Source organism: Mus caroli, chromosome 1, assembly GCF_900094665.2.
Source record: "Mus caroli chromosome 1, CAROLI_EIJ_v1.1, whole genome shotgun sequence".
Taxonomy (NCBI): domain Eukaryota; kingdom Metazoa; phylum Chordata; class Mammalia; order Rodentia; family Muridae; genus Mus; species Mus caroli.
Genome location: NC_034570.1, coordinates 160,467,348 through 160,484,365, shown reverse-complemented (window position 1 = coordinate 160,484,365; position 17,018 = coordinate 160,467,348). Strand labels below are relative to the sequence as shown.

Genomic DNA, 17,018 nt, shown 5'->3' with positions numbered 1-17,018 from the left:
TCTCAAACTTAAGAGATCTTCTTTCCTCTGCCTAAAGTCATGTACCAGTACTGCCCTGACCCAGCCAATCAGAGGCTGCCTAAGCCTGCATAAAGGACTTGGTACAGCATTCTTAGGTGTTCAGTTCTCTTACATCTCCTAGCTGTAGCCAGGTTACCAGCCCATGGATATTCTTCAGAGGAAGACAAAAGTCTTCAAAGTCAACAAACACTTACAAGGGAAGGAAGACAGCTCTTCCCTTGAAGACTCGGTGGACACAGATCCTTCCAAGCCTCCACTCTCACTGCAGGCAGAGGAAGTCATCCCTGCCCTTTGAGACTTTGGGCTTCTGCCATTCTTGTCTGAGACCTGCCCTCTGCAGACCTAGAGAGGGCTGTTCTCAGTTGCTCTCAGAAGGTCCACTGAGAGAGAGCTCAGAGCAGGGATATAGGCTTTCAGCTTCTTGCTTTGCATCCTGATGTGACCCAGAGTTCAAATTTTCCAGGATGCCATTAGAGTTGCCAGTTCTTAAAGATTTATTTATTTATTTATTTATTTATTTATTTATTTATTTATTTATTTATTATATGTAAGTACACTGTAGCTGTTTTCAGACACCCCAGAAGAGGGCATCAGATCTCATGGATGGTTGTGAGCCACCATGTGGTTGCTGGGGTTTGAACTCAGGACTTTCAGAAGAACAGTCAGTGCTTTTAACTGCTGAGCCATCTCTCCAGCCCCTGGAGTTGTCAGTTCTTGCTGACGATATTGTATTTACTCATTTGAATTGTTGTCCTGTCTGGATATGCTCTTTATTTATTCACCTTTTGTTGTCTATGCATTCACTCTTGGACAGGGCAAGACAAGAGCTGAAGAGTCAGCTCTCTCAGGATCAACAACTAAGAGTACTGAAAAGGCAAAAATCTGATGTTACAGGGGGAAATACTCACATGACTGTGTGAACAGTCTGTCTCAGCTGAGCCAGTCAGAAGAGATGGAAGGACAAGCTGTATGGTATCATCTCTATAGAACAATCTACCACAAAATGCACTGTAGGAATTGTCCTCAAGAACAAAGGCCTTGGGCATTCACTGGTGTTTTGACCTAGACAAAAGCAGTGCCCCTCAAACCTCGGCAGAGTTCTACAGTTCAGTGCAGTCAGCAGAGGTGAGCGGCCCCTTTCCTTCCCATGTCCCTAGAAACTCTTCTCTTTCTATCTTTCTTCATCCTCAAGGAAATAGCCAAAAGAGCAATAATTAAGATGTAAAAGAAGCCTCCTTCCGCCCCGTACCTCCACCTGCAGTGGTGGATAAGCGCCTTTAAAGAGGATATAAGCAATGTCCTTCAAGAAACACAGGAAAACACTATTGAAGCAGCAGAAGCTCTTAAACAGGGAACACTGATCTTCCAGAGCTCCTGAGTTCAATTCCCAGCAACCACATGGTGGCTCACAACCATCTGGAATGGGATCTGATGCCTTCTTCTGATGTGTCTGAAGAAAGCGATGATTCATTGTACGTAAAATAAATAAGTAAATCTTAAAAAAAAAAAAAAAAAGAATCCCAGGCATAGCATAGAAGATTGTGCCCTTTGCCCAGCCTTGAGCTGGCTAAACAAATCTCTGAAGGCTAGAGCTAGGTGTCTGGCCTCACTGCATTTGCATCTTCCTGCTGGAGCCTTGAGGAGCTGACTGCCTTCTGAACTTACTTTGCAATTCAATCCAGCTGTAACAAACAACAGAACGCAGCAGAAAACAAAGAATGGGTCCTTGGGATTTCCCCTATATATTCACTATATACAATAAACTTTGAGCCTTGATCAGAGAACTTTGTCTTGGCTTGTTATTTCATCCACCCCTTCTATGCCATCCCCAGCTCTCCTTCCAGATGTACCTGGTTCTCCATAATGCCTGGATGGCTACAGAAGATAGCATAGAAGAAATTGATACATCAGTCAAAGAAAATGCTCATGTAAAAAATTTCTTAACTCAAAACATTCAGGAAATATGGGACACTATGAAAAGACCAGACCTAAGATAAATAGGAATAGAAGAAGGTGAACAATCCCAAATTCAAAGGGCCAGAGATCATATTCAACAAAATCATAGAAGAAAACTTCTCTAATCTAAATAAAGGGATGGCTATCAACATACAGGAAGCTTACAGAACAAGAGAGGCTCCCAGGAATTAGTGTGGGTGACTTTAGCCGAGATGCCTAATAGTGGGGAAATGGAACCTGAAAAGGCCATTGGTCCTGTAGCCAGGCAGGACCAACAGTGAAGGGATAAGGTCAACAACCCACCCACAAAATTTTCAAGCCCAAATTTTTTCTATCTATAAGAAATATAAGGATAAAGATGGGGCAGAGGTGCTGCTAGTTGCTGGTTCCTGGTGGCTGATAGGAGATATCCTGATGACAAAATTTGAACTTGTCTCAAGTAACTCTATGCCCCTATCAACAGGAAGGAGTCTAACAATATCAATACCTCATTTCCCCTCTAACCTTCTTTCTCTCCTATTTAGTGCTGAGGGATTGGAAGCATGTGAAAGGGTGATAAGAACAAGAATCCAATAAATGCACCTAAATGTCTGGCAACACATAGACATGCATACAGAGATACAAAAAGTGCATGTACAGATACATGCTAAACTCACCCCCACACATGTACATTTATACACATATGTACATGCATACACACTTATACATACATATGCAGTGTATACACACATCTTTCTACATACATATGTGAACACACATATACCAATGCACATACAAGGTCATAAAAAGCAGTCACATACAGAAATACACACATTAAATCAAGCAAAAGCATGCACACATGTAGACATACACACACACATACACACATACCTTTAACATACATACATGTATACTCTTACACATGCATATGCATACATACACTCGAATGTAATGACATACAAACCCCAAAGGACCTCACATGTATACACACATGTATGAGTGTACATGCATGCACACACATATGTATAAACAAACACCCTGTAGTGGTTTGAATAGGTTTGTTCCTTATAGACTCATGTGTTTGAATACCTGAACCATGAATGTGTGGCCTTTTTGGAGGAAATATGTCACTGTTCAGATGGGCTTTGAGGTCTCCTCCTATGCTCATGCTCTGGCCCGTTTGGATAAGACCTTCCTCCTGGTTGCCTGTGGAAGACAGGGTCTCTTTCTGGTTGCCCTCAGATCAAGAAGTAGAACTTTCAGCTCCTTCCAGAGCACATGTCTGCTTGGGCACAGCCATGCTTCCCAGTATGATGATAGATGGACTGAACCTCTAAAACTGTAATGTTGCCCTTTGTAAGAGTTGCCTTGGTCATGGTGTCTCTTCACAGTAATGAAACCCTAAGATACAACCATATGCCCACATGCACAGAAACACATTTATACACACTTCCGCAGGCACACAAGAGACATATGCATAGATGCACACCAGCACCTAACAATTTCAAAAGTCACACATGCAGATACCAGTATGCACATGCACAAACTCACATGCTCACACAGGTAGAAACATGAACACACAGGCACATATGCCACATGCATATGAAAAGGGTATGACAACCATGAGAAGGGAGTCAAAAAACCTGATGATGGGCTTTAACAAAGACATTTTTTAAAAAATAGTTATTTGTATGTCCTTTGGTGTCATTAGACCCAAGGATACGTACTTTCTAATCACAAATTTTACCACTTATCTATATCCCTGACCCAAAGGAATACTGTAACTGTAGGCTTTTTCATCCATGGACAAGTTCCTGAAATAATCACTCTGAGCCTTAATATCTGATGAGTAAATGCCTATGCCAAACCCTTTGGCTTATTTCCCAACCAGGTCATAACTTAGTTACTTATTTTAAGTGCTCAGTTTTATACAACCATCTCCTTCATTTAGGGGAAATCTCCCTCACCTGACGATATTCCAGAACCCTATCTCTCTCTGCCTGTTGTCATCTGCTAATCCTGCTTCAGCTCATTGGCCATAGGCTTTTTATTGACAGGTGAAGCTTCCACGGAGTATGTAAAGATTCTCTCTATATCCCCCTTTTATTCCTATAAAAAAACTCTCTATTAAAATAATAAACTATATACAATGATAATAATTATGAAAACTATCAGGTAAGATTTCCATTCACAAAGTCCAGTCCATATGTACTTGACAACTTTGGAGAGATTATTCCTCTCTCTATCCTATCTTGGTGAGTTCAGTGTCCTGTAGCTTAATCAATTTCTATCATCACATGCATTACCAACCTGAAACATCTTCTTAGACTTAAGACCATTCTCTTAAATCCTAAACAACTTCAGCTTAGTTGTCAAACTATAACTATCTAGTCTTCAACTCCATCTGAGACTTGAGAAGGAGTAAATACTATCCAAATATGCAGGAAGTGCAAGCAAGCAGCTTCCAAAACTATAGAAATGACAGAGATAGTTGGCTCTATGGGTCTCCCCATTCTCGTGGACTGTTGACCAATACAGTCCATGAGGGTAGTGGGAACAGAGATGGAATTCACAACGGTGAATTCTGTTGTGTGGAATTTTAAAATGCACACTAGCTCCTTGCCTGGTGCAGGCAATGGCCGTCTACCCAGCTCCATGGCTAGCTCAGTCAACCCTACAGTTGTGACCTTTCTCTTGCCCACCTGAGTCACCACAGATGGAAAACACCAGATAGCCTTAATATTTTAAAACCAGCCAGATAACACAACTGCTGGGCAAACACTATCCTGCCCCATCCTCCTTAGCCCCCATAGCTGCCTGCAGAGGCTACAAACTATCGGTCCTGGAGACCTACCTTTCTGTCCTTTCTTCCTATCCTTCCACAGCCTGATCGGAATCCCCAAATCTCTCCCTCCCCACTTCTTCCTGGAAGCCCTGTGAGTACATACAGTGAATGACCACACCAGGACCATTTGTCAGTAGGAAGATCAACTTTATTTAGGATGATTGAAGGCTTAAAATTTGGGGTAGGGGAGAATGAGATCAGGGACATCCGAGATGGGCACAAGTCATTGGCTGTGGGCTTCCGGCACCTGGCATATCTCATTAGCATGGAGCAGCATTTCAGGAATCTAAGTAGCTGGCTGAACAAGTTTTGTCAGGAGGAAGGGATTTGATACTATAAACTATGTGACATTCCTCAGGTAGAGGCCAGTGTGGGGGCTTTGAATCACCATACAAGGTTAGAGAAGGAGAAAACATGCTAAAGAAGAGAATCTTCCATTTTGTGTTGAGCTCAGAAGCTATCCAATCACTGTGGAGTTTAACCTTAATTAGCAGAGGTTTCCCAAAGGCTGCCTGGATAATCCCCCAAACTTTCTCGATAATGTTGAAGCATTCATCTTCAGCCTTCTGGCCAAGAATATCTGACAGACTTTTCTGTGAAGCAGGAATTGTGAAGAACTGCTTACCTTGTCTTGGCAAAGCTCAGCTGTCAACTTCCCTGCATCCCCTTTGTCATTTTGGACAGCATTCTGTGTGCCTTTGAAGCAAGGGCAGTTTTGTGCCCACTGGCTAGCTTGCTACATTTGACAAACTCTATATGGAGGTTCTTTTGTAGTCATCATCTTCTTTGAAGTGGAATAGGGGTGCTGCCAGGAACTGACCTGTCTCACTGCCAAAAAAAGCCTTTCAGTAATAAAATATCTTTAAATGCCATATTTTATAGATCTCCAAGGTTTTTGAAGACCATCTATCTACAGTATATCTGAGTAGACAAATGTTGTTTGTTTCTAGCTATTTACTATCCGTTCAACCTTGGAAACATTTTTTTTTTTATTTAACTATACTAGTGTCTAACATGACTATGAGTTTTATTGTCTAACTATAAACCTGTGTTTCTTAATTATTCTAAATAGTTTGTAATAGCAGCTTGTTAAAAGGACTAGAACTTCACATTTCATTTTTAAGAATTATATAGGTACAATACCTTAAATAAGAGTTGAAACATACAAATACACACACATACACCACACACACAAACATATATAATATATGTATATATTATATATATAATGTTGTTAAAAGATATAATCCTAAATATGTATCAATATAAAAATCCATACCAATATAAAACTATTTGTGTTATTCATGTTGATTGTTGTTGTATTGGTCTAAGAATAGATTCAATAATCTATCATTTTATCCTATAATTCCTATATTATTTATAAATTCTCCTTTTTTCTTTTCATCTCCTGTTTCTCCCTTTCCCCCTAACATTAGATAGGAAAGAAAGAATAATAGAGGACATAAAAAGAAAGAGAAAAAGAAATCCTGGAATCTAACCTCCCTTATTTTGTTTCCTCCCTGGTAGAGACCATCAGCAATTTGCATCCACCCCCACTCCCTAACAGCAACAAACATCCATCATCCCATCTTACTTTTCAGGAATGGAGGTATCACTCTCCTAAAACTGCTTTCTGCTGATTTGGAGCATCATTTTTATTTTGCTCCCACCCTCAAATCAGGCTATTGGTCAGTCTCAAGAAACTTAGCCATAGCACTTGCTGTCCGGTCTCTGCATGCTGAGAAAGTTCAGAGCTTAAATGAAGCCCTGACAGGCACAGTCTATGATGCTGACAATCTAGCTAGCCACTTAGAAATTGTCTTAGATGCAGATTTTTGAGGAAACAGAATCGAGGTAGTCCTAGGTAGAATCAAGCAGTGTTCTAGGATAAATATATCTTAGCATCTCAGCATCCTCAAGGGTGACTCTTACCAGGGCTGCATTAATTTCATTGGTGTGTCTGTAAACATATAACTCCAACAGGGAATACACTTTTCTGCAATAACATATTGCATGGAATGTGAAGTATGCACAATCTAGTTAAAGATGATTGTCTGCTCTCTGTTCGAGCAGCTTATAAGCTTATATACAAACTGTCTCTCTTATAAGTTAGATTGTATAACCAAATTATAATATAAATTTCTATCTATGCCATTTGAACGGATGGCATAAGGATTCTATATTCAACAAGATTTATTAGCTATACGTGGCTGAAGTTCTGGCTGGAGATACTTTAATGTCTCAGCCAGTCTCAGAGCTGTTCCCACGTAAGGGGATCAGCAATTCATGAGCCTTATGTTGGTACCTTCCACATCTTTGACATTTCATAGGAAACTTTCTCCCTCAGTTATTATTATTATAGAAGAATTTATCCTTAGGAACTGTTCACCTATAGCTCTTTAGGAAATGACCTGATGTTTCACAGCCACAGCAATGGGCATTTTGAGTTTTTATATCTCTTGTAATTGTTTGTCCAACCACAACTGGATTGTGAACATTAGATTCTATATCCACAGTAGTTGTAATCCATTCATAATGAGGTGAAGATCTGGTCCTTAAAGATATAATGGACTTTTTGCATTCACCACTAGCATTTTCAAAAGCTAAATATCCTATTAAAATTTCTCTACCAGTTGGATCTGATATTGCTTTATTTAGGATTGGAGTTAATTTTTGTAAAAAGTCAGTGAAAGATTCATTTGAACCTTGGGCTAGCTTTGTAAACAAGTCAGCTTGCCCCTGTCATTCAGACTTGTCCAAAGTTCTTAAGGCTACTGTATGACATTGTTCTAGGATGGCATGATCAAGGGCAGTCTGTACTCTCAATTCAGAAGACGGATTTTCACCTAGTAAGTGATGCTTGATCATCTCAATGCTTCCAGTCCTATTTTGTTGCTCCATGATTGAAGCCTCATCTCTCTACCATGTTAGCCACTGTAACTAAGGATTTCTAAGATGGCTTTCATCAAATCTCTCCTATATCTTGGATATAATCATACCATTTGTTTTTCCCAGTTATTAAATTTCTGTTTGACATAAGGTGAATATGCCATAGGTGTTACTGGTTCCTTAAAGTTTTTGAAATCTTGTGTCTCTATAGGTAGCCATTTGAATTCTTTTGTTTGTTTGTTCATTTTTTGTTTGTTTGTTTGTTTGTTTTTTGAGACAGGGTTTCTCTGTATAGCCCTGGCTGTCCTGGAACTCACTCTGTAGACCAGGCTGGCCTCGAACTCAGAAATCTGCCTGCCTCTGCCTCCCGAGTGCTGGGATTAAAGGCGTGTTCCACCACACCCGGCTCAGCCATTTGAATTCTTGATAACCCCCATGGGTCTCTTTTATCTCCTTCTGATACCCTTATCAGTGCTGGAAAAATAATTTTATTTTATTTTTTAAACAGATATAGACTGCCTTTTTGCAGTCTTGTTACAAGGTGATGCTATAGGCTCTGAGCCGTCCTTTGTCTCTTAGTATCTTCCTCAATTTTATTTATAATTTTTTTCTAATTTTTCTTTTTAAAATTGTCTCCAATTTTCATCTTTTTCCTTTCCTGTATCTCTATCATCTTAGTATCATCTTCATTCTTATTTATAAACTTTTCTAATTTTGCTTCGTAAGTTTGTCTCCGTTTTTCATTTCTCTCCCACTCTTGTATCTCTGTCATCTTTGTATTTTTCTCATTCTTATTTATAAACTTTCCAAGTTGCACTTCTAAGGTTTGCTCCTATTTTTCATTTTTGTCTTTTCTTATCTTTCTAAAGCCCTTTTCCTTAAGAAGGCATAAGAAGCCATCTTGGTTATCAGGATTAAAATAAAGATTACCAAGGTAATAGTAACCATAATTCTTAATATGTTAGTTCCAATTAGGCCATTTTCCCCCCAGACCAAGCAGAGTCATCTGTATCATCTACAGGGATGACCCAGGCCCTCCACAGAGGCCTGAGACCATATCCCTCACTAAAGCAGGGAAGTCTTTGGATATTTGTTTGTTTGTTTGTATCTGATCCTTAATCTTGGGCACTGATTGTTTCTTACATGATTTAAAAGACTTTAAAATAAAAACCAACCAATCAAAAGACTACTTTAATTCACTTCCTCAGTTGTAGAAACACAATCTCTTACAGGAAAAGGGAAATTCTTACATAATTATTGTACTTAAAGATACTAATTGTCTTAGGGCTTTATTGCTGCAAAGAGATACCATGTCCACAGCAACTCTTATAAAGGAAAATATTTAACTGTGGCTGGGATACTGCTTGGAGGTTTAATCCATTATTCTCATGGTGGGAAACATGGTAGTATGCAGGCAGACATTGTGTTGGAAAAGGAGCTAAGAGTTCTACAACTGAATAGGCAGGTAACAGGAAGCGACTAAGATACCCTTCCAACAAGGCCACACTTCCTACTAGTACCACTGTCTATGAGCCTATGGAGATCATTTCTCTCAAATCACCACATCCCTGGCCCCAGTAGGCTTATAGCCATAAATGCAAAATATACTTAGTCCAATTTATAAAGTCCCCATAATCTATGTAAATCTAAACCCTATAAAAATTTCAAGTCTCTTCTGAGATTCATGCAATCCCTTAACTGTACTTTTTGAGCAATGTAGAGTTCTTGACCTCCCTGCTCTTGTCTCCACCTTGTGGTGGGAGTGTTGATAAACAGGGGAAAGATGGTGAGCTAAACCAAGGAAACCCCTAGTGCTGGATAAATTAGTCATGCACCACCATGGTTTGTTTGGTACTGAGCATACTTTAATGGCATATCTTTTCTGATGTGTTTGTTTCATGGGGAAGGGGTAGGTGGCAGAGAGAGAGTTGGCAGTCTTTTCTTTTGGCTATGTTAGAGCAGATCTTAATGCAAGAAGTAATGATTGATTTTCTTAAGGACAATAATTTGATATGCACTAATAAAATTTTTTTATTCTACCCACCCCACATAGCAATACTAATGAGGAAGAGAAGGACTGTATTTTTCACTCCTTTAAAATGTGGCAGAGCAGGATGAGGAGAGCTTGTGAGGCATCTTAGTCCTCTTTTTTAAAAACTCGACCTATGTGGATCTATGGATCGAGTTTAAAACCTCGATCTATGTGGAGGCAAGGAAAATGACTTCTCAGTCTAGCTGCTCTCTTCTCCAACTTCCGGTAGAAGCATTAGTAAATAGCAAAATTGGATTTTAGCACCTGGCCCAAGAAACCAAAAAGCCTTACATAAAATATTATTTATATTCAGAAGCATAGGCGAGAATAGGTTCCAGAGTTAACTGCTCAGCTTTTAACCCTAAGTCTTTGACTTTTTCGTCATGCACATGGCATTAGACAAATGAGTCTTCCAATTCAGTATCCATTTCTCCTACTATAAAACACTAATGGGTTTGTTATGGAGACTGAAAGAAATACCATGTTCCTGTCACAGAATAAGCATAACTGGAATTTAGATTGTTTGTAATGGTGGCAGTCCACCCTCAGATGCTGGGGCAGATCAGATTGAGAGGACTCAAACATACCTTCTTTCTTGGGACCCATGATGGTGCACCACCTCTTCTACTTCTTATTGGTAGGAGATGCTGAGTGTGTGTTAGGCATCCCAGAACTGGACTCAGTCAGAAGGGACCAGAGCCAGAGGGGTAGGTTATATAGTAGCAAGAAAATAAGCTGGAGAACAGAGGAAAACCTTTTCCTCTTCTATTTCTGAGCTTTTTTTTTTTCTTTTTGGACTATTTTTGGAAGCTCATCTGCATGACTTATTAGGACAGACTTGATTTTTTGATAATGAAGCTAGAATGTTACTCTTAAGTTCATCTTGATTTGAATGTCGCCACTGTGCTTTTAACCTGTGAGACTGGTCTCATCAGGAAGACTCAAGCATCCCACAGTGTTTCTTTCTAGATCATGAAATGGTCATGTAGTCACTAGTTATTTCTAACAAACTGCTATCTCTTGTTCCAGATTTTCTTTTATTAAAAATACGTTTTTAGAAGCTCTGAATGCTAAAAGTTTCAGTAAAATGGTTCATTCTGTCTGTGGTGTGTGATGTATGTGCAGAAGCTAGGGGGTGCCAGGTTGGCATCTAGCAAGTCCTAGTTGTCCTCTGCCCCTACAGGTCCTACTACTAGCACTGAGGTTACAGGCATGCCTCCCATGCTTGGTTTTTTTTTTTTACATAGGTGCTCTAGATTTGAACTTAGGTTTACAGGGAGGGAGTCTCTGAGTTTAACAGATTAGTGAATATAAATCCATAGATTAGGAAGTTAGTTCCATTGTCTCACATCATCTTCAAGTTTCTACATGCTAAGAATTTAGCAGCTCTGTGTGTGTGTGTGTGTGTGTGTGTGTGTGTGTGTGTGTGTGTGTGTGCACAAGACAGGATCTAAGGCATGGTTATCTCTCTACCAAATCAGCTTCTGTGATCTAATATTCCATACCGTTTGCTTAAATAAGAGACTTTGTAGAAGAGCTAGTAGCAGGAAATGGGTACCTAATGATTCACAGTTGCCAACTTTAGTTCTGGCTACTTACTTCTGAAATTGGAGCATGGTGGATGTTAAGGTCAAGCCCCACTCCCTCTTCATCTCATGTCATTTGGTCAGTTAGTGGTCCTCGGGTTATGAGCTGTTATTTGTATTCAGTCATTATGAGGTTATCCGTGTGAATCTGAGTGGTTTGTGAATGGTGATTTGTATGGCCACTTGTGTTAACACAAGTTAACAAGTAGACTAACAAGAGGACTATGGATATAAGAACTAAAATGAAGTGGTAGATTGTCAGGGGCTGAAGGGAAGAGGGGTTGGCAGCTTGTTTAATTAGAAGAGAGATTAGTTTCTACAAGATGTATGGAACACGTTCCTCAGATGTTTGTTGATAATGTTTGCACAAGGTCAAAATATTTTATATTACCTATACACTTAAAATGACTAATGTGGTAAATGCTATACTGTGCATATTTACATGCAGAAAAACTCTGTCATATTTTTAAAACATTAAGATGCTTTAATCAAATAGGCACCCTGCCCCCCCCCACCCTCAGTAAGAAGTCTGGAGGTTGGTTTTAGGACGCACAATGGATTTCTACCAAGCTGTCAAGGATCCAGAAGCCTTTTGCATTTCTGCTGGGTCATGAATGTGCTAGACTTGCTTTTGTTTGTCCCTAAACAGCCAGTCTCCTCTTTTTCCATTAGTTATTGAATTTTATGTGAATTTTCTAGCTTGTCTGGAGCTAGCTGGGGTCATATGACTAGGTAAGCACTAGCTAATGGGATACGACCAGAAAACTCAGTACCATGCTGGCTCTAACCCTTAGCAGAATCAGGTTTGTGCTTCTTTGGTCTCTTTCCCCATTCTCAAAACCATGAAATGCTGAAAGACAAGGCAAACACATCGGTCACAAAGATAAAAGCCCATTGAGATTGGCAGAACCCTGTATTATTAATTGGAGAAGGGAATGTTTCCATATCTAAGACAATATACTTTGGGCTTTTTGACACAATAGGTCATATCCAATTAATATATTAATATCTTGCTTTTATTCTCTCAGTTGCTTCATAGACAGGATGACTAATCTGTCTTTATTTTTTTGTTTTGCTTTTTAAGATTTATCTATTTCTATATACACTGATATTCTGCCTGTATGTTTGTGTAAGAGTGCCAGATGCTCTGGGACTTGAGTTATAGACACTCGTGAGTTGCCATGTGGATGCTGGGAATTGAACCCTGATCTGGAAGAGCAGTCAGTGCTCTTAGCTGCTAAGCCATTTCTCTAGCCCCTGACTAATCTGTCTTTAGCTTTACGCTTATTTTCTTAAGCAGGAGATAGGAAGTAACAGGGAAGAAAACACAACATCTAAGTGAGTCAAGTTAGATCTTCCAATAAATCCTTATTAGTTATGCAGGAAGATCTTATTGACTAGAGAGAGGGCGTGGTCACAGCCACTTCTGAGAGAGGCCAGGTATTTCTTTTGTGTATATTACTGTTCCAAAGAAAATCGGGGTTATTTTTAGAAAGGGAGGTAGTAATGATGGATATCAGGAAGATGTGAAAGCACGTACCTTTGAGCTTGAAACAATAGGTAATAGAAAATAAGATAGCTGCTCAAGAGACAGACAGTTCAGTGGCTATGAGGGTATACTGATCTTTCCCAGGACAGGACTTTGGTTCCCATCACCCAAACCCGGCAGCTCACAATCTCCTGTAACTTCAGCACCAAAGGATATTACACCTTCTTCAGACTTCTTGCACACATGAGGCACAAATACACAAACATATAAATACAAATATAATCACTCTTTAAAGATAAATAAAACAAAAAAATCAATAATCATATATGTTGCTGGAGCCAGGGCCTTCCTTGCCCATGCAAGGCAAGCACTTTAATACTGTGCTACACTCCATCTCTAATAATTAAGTTTAATATCTCAGTCGTTTTGTGTTAAACAATTTTCCCCCTGGAGGCCCCGCCCCTCTTAGGCCCGCCTCCTTCAACCTCTAGGATTGGCTTTCCCCCACTTCCGGCTGCTGGGTCCGAGTGTACTCCGGCTTCCGGTGTCATGGCGGCCTGAGGTCCGGGGAGTCGGTCCGGGCGCTGCAGGCCCCTCCCTGCGGAGCGGCGGGTCCGGGCGGGGATGTGACGGCGGGCGCCGCGGGCCTGCCTGGCGCGTCGTGTCGGCTCGCGTGTCCTCGGCCCAGCCCGCACCATGGCGGGGTCCGGCTGCGCGTGGGGCGCCGAGCCGCCGCGCTTCCTGGAGGCCTTCGGGCGGCTGTGGCAGGTCCAGAGCCGCCTAGGCAGCGGCTCCTCGGCCTCGGTATACCGGGTGCGGTGCTGCGGCACCCCGGGCTCGCCCCCCGGCGCCCTCAAGCAGTTCCTGCCTCCGGGAACCACCGGGGCTGCGGCCTCGGCCGCGGAGTATGGTTTCCGCAAAGAGAGGGCGGCGCTGGAGCAGTTGCAGGGTCACAGGAACATCGGTAATTGTGGCTGTCCCCCATGTCCTGCTCATGTCCCGAGCCAAGCATAAGCGTCCTCCGCCTGGCCCCCGGCCTTTGGTCCTGTAGGTGGGAGGAGAGCATCGGGCCTCACTAGTTGTCACGCGATGCAGGTCCCTTTTCAGTCCACCTTTCCTTTGCAGCTGTCTGAGGTATACGGTGGGAGTGATTATTACATAGCAAATGCTTAGTAAAGTCCGGTTTGCTTAGGTTTTCATCCGGTAGTTAGAAAGTGAAAGGCATGAGTTTGCCAGGTTGTCATGTCTTGAGTGGAAAATTTTGCATCTTTTCCAAATGGAAAATATTCTAGGGCATCCAGTGCCATCATTGACATCTAATGACATACTACTGACAACGGAAAAAAAAAAATACATACTTCGTGTGAATTTGGGAGAGGGAACCCAGTGTTACCTAGAAGTTAATGGAAGTGTGATATTTAAGAGCACGGCATTTGCTTCAGTAAGACTTTCATGACTCAGAGATTTAGAATGTAAGCTTGTTTGGGCCACTGATATATGGAAGCAGTCCTCGTTGTTAATCCACGTACAGGCAGAGAGCTTGTAAGCGGTTATAACTTTGGTTAGTAAAGAAGCGCCATAGATCTTGGCAAATAGAACCCATGTGTAGCTTGAAGAAAGTGTTTATTTATTTATTTATTTATAATACTCCATTGACAGAAGAATGTCCTAATGCTAGTGTGTTTTTCTTTTTTTCCTTAATCTTACTAAGCGGTATATCACTATAGCTTTGGTGTTTGACAGGAACGTTCTTTTCATGCCTCAGTACTTGTTGAATCTCTTGCATGATTACATTAGAATATTATTTGTAATTGATGTATACATATGTGTGTGTGTGTGCATACATATACATATATATATGTGTGTATATACATATTTATATCTATATGTATATACACATATATGTATATGTGTGTATATATATATATATATATATATATATACATATGTACACACACATATATACATACATATATATATGAGCATAGAATGCTGTTTTGGATCAGGCAACCTTCAATTTGCTCTTAAGGGTTACTTAATATTGTAGGTTTTTAAAGTAATTTTATCTTGAGACCTTAAGGGCATATGAATTCACACACCACTGAGTGTTGAGTTCTTGGTGAAACACAGGTTGAATCATTGTGACATATATTGCCATACTTTATTTTATTTAACCCGGCTGTCCAAAGATAATGCTCACTCACTGGAAAAATAGTGGAAGTTTCTTGCTTATCATTGTGATTCTTATCTATGGGGTGGGGTTGTGTGGGTGAGTCTCAGTGGCTAGAGAGCCTTTGCTGTTCTTGCACAGGACCCGCGTTCTGTTCCCAGGGTTTCCAGTGATTTGGGTGCGTACTGCCTCGGTGGCCAAATGACACTGGGGTAACGCTTGAGGAGTTTTTCATTAGACTTTAAAAGAAAAACCCCAGGGCAAGCAAGCTATAAATCTCAGTAACTGAGGAGGGGAAAATAAACTACAGAAAAAGCCATGCCCCTTGTGGTAAGCAACATGGAGGGCAGCCATGTGTGGAGGGGAAGTGGGGAGTGGTCAGGCAGCCAAAAGGCCTGAAGAGGAGCTTAACAGAAAGTGTTTGAGAAAAGCACAGACTAAGAGGACTCTTACCTCTCTTAGCATTTAGGCCGTTAGACAGATCATTGACCCACCCAACTGGATTAACTCTTAAGGGAGGAGGCAGTGCTAAATCTGCCTAGAGCAGCGGTTCTCAGCCTGTGAGTCAAGACCCCTTATGGGGTTGAGTGACCCTTTCATAGTGGTTGAAAGCATATCAGATATCCTGCATATCAGATATTTACATTACGATTCATAACTAGCAAAATTATAAACATGAAGTAATAAAAATACTGTATGGTTGGGGTCACTGAGGCACTGTCGTAAGGGGTTGCAGCATTCGGAAGGTTGAGAACCGCTGAACTAGAGGGAGTCTTAGTTTTTTACTATAACAGCTGCCTTGCATGTGCATGTATGTGTGCACACATGGAGATAAAATCCTCTTTATCTCAAATTCATATAGCGGGTAGTAAGTAATGATGAATTTGATCTTTTTAAGCATTGTAATTTTTTCTTCTTCTAGTGACTTTATATGGAGTATTTACCATACATTTCTCTCCCAACGTGCCATCACGCTGTCTGCTGCTTGAACTCCTGGATGTCAGTGTTTCGGAATTGCTTTTATATTCCAGTCACCAGGGCTGTTCCATGTGGATGATACAGCACTGTGCCCGAGATGTTCTGGAGGCCCTTGCTTTTCTTCACCATGAGGGCTACGTCCATGCAGACCTCAAACCACGAAACATCCTGTGGAGTGCGGAGAATGAGTGCTTTAAGCTTATTGACTTTGGACTCAGCTTCAAAGAAGGCAATCAGGTAAGAAATACCTTGTATTCTCCATTGTGGTTTAAAACCTAGTGGTCCAAGCCAAATATTTTTAATAACAGTGGTACTTTAAGCCGGGCGGTGGTGGCACGCGCCTTTAATCCCAGCACTTGGGAGGCAGAGGCAGGTGGATTTCTGAGTTCAAGGCTAACCTGGTCTACAGAGTGAGTTCCAGGACAGCCAGGGCTATACAGAGAAATCCTGTCTCCAAAAACAAAACAAAAAAAAAACAAAAAAAATCCAATGGTAATTTAGGGACTGACAGTGTAGTTCCCTAGTACCAAAGTGTTGCTAATGTAGCAAATTAAAAGAATTTCAGTGGTGCCGTGTGAAAGAAGGACATAAATTTAGGTCAGGTAAGAGTTAGTGAGGCTCAAGAAAGCTCAGAAATTACTAAGCGTACTTAGCCCACATAAAGCTCCTCAGGCCCTGTCAGCATTTGGTGAGTTGCTGGGTCGCTGTTTCTGTTTCTTCGGTGATGGAACTCTTATTCATGGCTGATGGTGGATGTGACCGTCCAGCCAAGTCCTCCTTTCTCTATGATTTATTAGGTTTTTGGAGAGTATCTTTCTTGTCAGTGTATAATAGGAAAGAAGTTATCTAAAAAAAAAAAAAAGACTTCTTTTTGAGCAACTGTATGGAACGTGTCCAGCTTTCCTGTGCTAACTGTCCAGTTAAGGAACTGAGGAATTATGGTAGATAAGGACTCAGACTCATGGCATTTGTCAGTGACCTTCTGTACCACTGAAGAATCCATGGATGGATGGAAAGTGAGACACTTTTTTTTTTTTTTTTTTTTTTTTTTTTTTTTTTTTTTTTTTTAACCG

At 40.8% G+C, this 17,018-nt stretch overlaps 1 protein-coding gene across 1 annotated transcript in view; it reads left to right on the top strand.

Moving 5' to 3' along the window:
• Window positions 1–13,328: 13,328 nt before the first annotated feature.
• The window catches only part of Uhmk1 (U2AF homology motif kinase 1), a 22,321-nt gene continuing 18,631 nt past the window's right edge, over window positions 13,329–17,018 (top strand). Inside the window, exons 1-2 of the mRNA XM_021157900.2 lie at window positions 13,329–13,761; window positions 15,890–16,182. Of these exons, the coding sequence (XP_021013559.1) occupies window positions 13,494–13,761; window positions 15,890–16,182 (561 nt within the window). The 5' untranslated portion in view covers window positions 13,329–13,493. The remainder of the gene's footprint in view (window positions 13,762–15,889; window positions 16,183–17,018) is intronic.